We start from the raw sequence: 5011 nt of genomic DNA on the forward strand, positions 1-5011 counted from the left end.
GCTACTATTGAGGATCTTGGGGCAGATGTGTGAACTTCTGGCACCATCTTGAGGGCAACAATAGTTACTGGAGGAAAAATGATGATTTTCCTGTACTTTAAAATTGTCATCCCGATAATTTTAATCCTAAACTGCATAATCACTAAAAACAGAACTAGTTTGTGTTTTCTCTTAGGTTAATCTACAGCAGTGTTTCTCAATTCCAGTTCTCAGGCCCCCCTGCCCTGCATGTTTTAGGTGTTTCCCTTCTGCTACACACCTGGATTGAATCTATGGGTGATCAACAGGTTTCTGCAGCACTTGATGGTCATGCAATCATTTGAATAAGCTGTTCTGGAATAGAGGCACATCTTAAACATGCAGAGCAAGGGGGCCTGATGACTGGAATTGAGAAGCACTGATCTACAGTAACTGTTCTAAGTTCTCACCAGACAAGCATGAAGTAAAATTTGATTTGGAAACCCCACACCTAAATCCCCTCAGCATGACTAACATCTCTTTTATTGTCTAAGCCTGTGTAATGCACAAATGAGTAACAAATTAAGCAAACAGATTTTGTCAGACAGACAGCAGTGGCAGTGGAATTACAATTATATAAAATCAAATAAAGAAATAATTAGCCTCAACAGGCAAGCTAAGTTTTTTGCAAAGCACATTTCTGTACAAAGGCAAGTCAAAGAGCTGATTATGATAAAGACATGAAACATCAGACAAATGTTACACTGCAGTGGTTTAATCAAGGGAAGGAACTTGTATGACAAAAACGGAATACAAGTGAAATCAATAATGTTCAATTTGTTATTAGAAGCAAATCAAAGAAATTGGCTTTTGCTTGAAGCATTTGTTCAGTTTTCTGAAAGTTAATTCGTAAGACTCATGCTGCTTTTTCTGTGTTTGGTTTTGACTCTTGAGATGCAGAGCAGAACCAGAAGACTTGAGTGATTTACAAGGTTGATAACGAAACTTTCCGTGGTGATAAAAAGACATTATGTGGGACCAGACCTTCTAAGTAAGTGGAAAAAACAGCACCTCCTACTATTATATATTATTACAGTATATAATAGTCACAGAAGTGGGAGCAATTTTTCTGTTGTGATTTTATTTTGTGAAAAATGTATGACAGTCACACTTTTATGACAGTAAAGACTATTTTCATGGCAATTAAATTATTAGTATTTTAAAAAGTAAATTAGATAACCACGTTTTCTATTGACGATTTCTGACAAGAACCTACAATTACCAAAACATAAAGGACCAAAAATGTTCAGGAGCACATTTCTGTCTAAGCAGAACAGCTGCAGTGACTTTTTTAAAATTTTTTTTAAGAGCCATAGTTCAACAGTTACATAACGCAACAACGAGCCTTCTGGGAGGGGAATCTGTCCTGCAGTGTGAAAGCAGCGCAGCACTTTGTGTTCCTCTTCCTACCTCCCAAACAACACAGATTTAAGGTGATTTTTTATATTATCTAAATGAAAAAATGTAATTAGTCTACAATGTGGATAAAAGTGTTTGGTTCGTGTATTGCAGGGTGAAGTCATGAGTGCAGAAACACACACTTGTTATGAAGGCTGCAATGTCAACATCTTTCAGTTCTACCTGGAAAAGTCCGGCGAGCACGCAGCCATCGTCAAGTGTCTGCAAAATGTCCTGCCTGCAGAATTTCAAAGGTATTACAAGGAATAATCTAATTACTCATTCATGCATTTTTCTCATCTTCAGAGTTAGTCGCGCATGCGCTTTAGAGCGCTTTGGTCTGCAGTGGAACCAAAAAAGCAACTTTATAATGTTTGCTGATTTAATGTTTATTTATCTATTTATAGAAAATTGGGCATTGAAGCACTTTCATTTAAAATTCATTATTTTAGTTGGTTTTATATGTTTTACAGAATTGGAGCTAGCTAGGGCAGTCTGGATGTTCTTGGTGTTGGGAGTGGGGGAGGTATGTGCTAAAACATTTCACATTTAAACTACAAATTAATTATTTATTCAAAAAGATCCCAGTGATTGACAACCTGTGAGGGGCAATGAAGTGAGTGCATGAAAACGAACCACTGATTAACTTCTGACATTCACAGATCAATATTGGCCAAGGGTAGCTACGGTTTCAGAGCAAAGGCTGCACATTTAAAGATATGGATAAGAAGAAAAGCAATATGCATGTTCCTTAGATATTTAACCGACTGCTGTCAGCAAAATTTACAATTCAGTCATAAAGTAAAACAAAAGACTCATTTTAGATTAATAAACGGGAACCTAAGAAAAAAACCTCAAGAAGCCACAATGAAAGATGACCTGTGAAGACACTGTTGCAGTAATCAATGCTACTATAGACAAACAGTAACTTTCTCTAGATCTGGCTTGGACATTAGTACTAATCCTAGCAATGTTCTTCAGGTGATAGAAGGCCGACTTTGTAACTGTGTACATGTCTTTGAAGATTCAAGTCTTTGAAGCAAGAGAGTTGTGCCATTCACCGAGCTGAACTGTAACATTTAATTGAAAAAAAACAGTTGTGTTTCATGGTCTGTTCCAGGTGAGGTGGATGTTCAGATACTCTCACTTCTGCAGTCGGCCTTCCCTTCTGTTCCCATAACTGCTGACATTGTGGAGGGCAGCTCTGAGCTCACAGCCAACTTCAAAGGAAATGAACTTGGCCTTTCAGAATTTTGTGTTCTGTATTATTAAATATACTGTATATATAAAAAACAAAGCATTTATTAGATGCACTGATCAGAGTTTTGTGGCTAATTTCCAGTCTCTGGTTTTTGAAAAGCTTCGACATGCTAAGAATGACTCTTAACCCAAGAATCAAGATGTATGTGTTGCTGAAATCTCTTTGTATGTCTTGAAAGCTTTGGCAGCCAAGACTGCTGACCTTAAGAAGATCCAGTTCTCTTGGCACATCATGTCCAGTGAGGACTACGAGAAAGCAAAGGGAGGCATAAAGAAATTTGACTTCATACACATGATCCAGGTAAAGTTGAAGAATGGTTTACCTTTTGTCTTCTATTCCCTGAGCTGTCAATGCATCAAATGTAGTGCAGATATGAATTAAGCTAAACTGTGACTCTTACTAAATAAAGGAATGAATCACTTTTTTGTACTGTCAGTGTTACATTTATAAAAGGAGTTTACATGTTTTCTAATGTACATTGTTTTGCAAAAGTTAAGCAATTTCACATTGTGACCATAAACAGCAATTTATTAATTTAGGATTATATGTCATAGACCAACAAAAACTACTTCACAAGTGCAAAGTAGAATTGAAAGGATGCAGTTGAGTTCTAGAACGTATTGCCTCAGGCGAGCTGAAATATAAAGGCACACCACATTTTTCAGAATATTAAACATAAGAAATGTAGACAATCGTGTCATTTCCCTTGTACTTCACAAGTATGCATAATTTTGTTTTGTCTCCTAAAATTCAAGTAAGGTTGTGATTAAAGAAAACAAACATGATATCTATTTGGTGTACATTTTGTAGTTGAAGTGATTTCTGTTGTTTGAATATAAATGAAAGCAAAAAAATAAATAACACTTCCTTGTGCAAAAGTCAAGCTATAGGAACAAATACGTTTTCTCAACAGATGATCTACTATATAAAGAGCCTGGCTGACAGTATCAAGTTTCACCATGAGCTCCTCAAAAACAATGGCAGGCTCATGATCATTGTTGAAGCAGGTAAGCAGACTTGGACTGACTGGTTTGCCACCATTTAAATGTACAAGATTTCTGTTATTACTCTGCTTATTCAGTATTCTTTAACAGTAATCTTACACAATGAAAGTAAGTTCTGACTGAAAAGCAAAACTTTAAACCAAGTTTGTCTTGTTACTTGTTATGGAAGAGAAAATTGCATGTCTTTCTTTATCAGCTTGGATCATTCAACATTTGCTTTTTGTTTTCTCTACAATCCAGCCAACAGTGGTTGGGACATCCTGTGGAAGACTTACAAGAAGGAGCTGTGTGTTGGAAGCATCACCGAGTACCGTTCATCTGGAGAGATCATTTCCTGCCTTAAGGACCAAAGCCTTACATTCGAGGAACATCCGGTTCCCAACAGCTTTGACATCACAGAATGCTTTGACCGGAGCAGCGTAACTGGAGAACGTCTGCTGAGCTTCATGACAGGAACAGAGCACTTCTACGAGTCCTTCAGCCCAGAGGTCAGAGCAGGCATCCTGGACATCCTCAGAAACAAGTGCAGCACTGAAAAAGACGGCAGGGTGTTCTTCAACAGCAACCTAACCTGCATTTTTGTTCATGCTTACGTTTCCTGACAAATATGCTCTTCTGTGCATTTTATGTCTTTTTGTTCAGCATGTTTGCCTTTTGGAACCAATAAACTCTAAATGGGTAAATTCAGCTTCTGTTCTCGTTTTAAAAGGAACGCTCGCTTTTAAGAATCAATTATGCTCAAATTCTAAATTAGTTTGTTTTTGAAATGTTTGATCAGCAAGGGAACAGTTAATGTCGTGACGAAGATGTGTATTTAAGTGTAAGCTTTTGAATAAAACTATTGTAATCAGTAGTGCAATAAAAATAAGAAGTTTCCTTAATGTTGCAGAGGCAACTTCTACAATGAGCCAATAGGCAATTATTGCCTAACTCTTGGATTTACAATCACTGCAGTCTGGAAGATTAAAAGACTCAAACAACAAAATACTCACTATCTGGTGAAAAAAAGTGGAATATTTAGTAGCAAAATGGCCAGATGTATCCTTAAGGAGTAAATGATTAAAACTGGTAGTAAAATGAGGGAAATGAATTTGCATTCCATTGATTTCATTCCTAAAAGCATGACAACGTTTCCTCACACAGTGTTGGATGTAAAGGTCATTACTGGTTTGTAAATTTGTGGATTTGCTAACATTAAAGGTATGTATGTTGTTTCCTCAACTCTTGATGTTTATAAGTAAAAATATACAGACATAGTGAAGACATAGTGAGAAAAAAATTATGATTTTTTTTTCTCTTCTTTCTTTTTTCAGGGTCTGCGATGTCTCGC

The 5011-nt window shown here is 36.7% G+C and overlaps 1 protein-coding gene across 1 annotated transcript; it reads left to right on the forward strand.

Annotated features, from left to right (window-relative positions):
* Positions 1 to 1323: 1323 nt before the first annotated feature.
* LOC114148899 (histamine N-methyltransferase-like) lies at positions 1324 to 4761 on the forward strand. Its single transcript, XM_028024405.1, is given in 7 exon segments — positions 1324 to 1451; positions 1531 to 1670; positions 1890 to 1942; positions 2537 to 2644; positions 2856 to 2977; positions 3591 to 3684; positions 3922 to 4761. Coding segments are annotated over 6 exon segments (870 nt in total). The 5' UTR covers positions 1324 to 1451; positions 1531 to 1539; the 3' UTR covers positions 4284 to 4761.
* The last annotated feature ends 250 nt before the right edge of the window (positions 4762 to 5011 follow it).

This window comes from Xiphophorus couchianus, chromosome 7 (assembly GCF_001444195.1).
Source record: "Xiphophorus couchianus chromosome 7, X_couchianus-1.0, whole genome shotgun sequence".
NCBI lineage: Eukaryota > Metazoa > Chordata > Actinopteri > Cyprinodontiformes > Poeciliidae > Xiphophorus > Xiphophorus couchianus.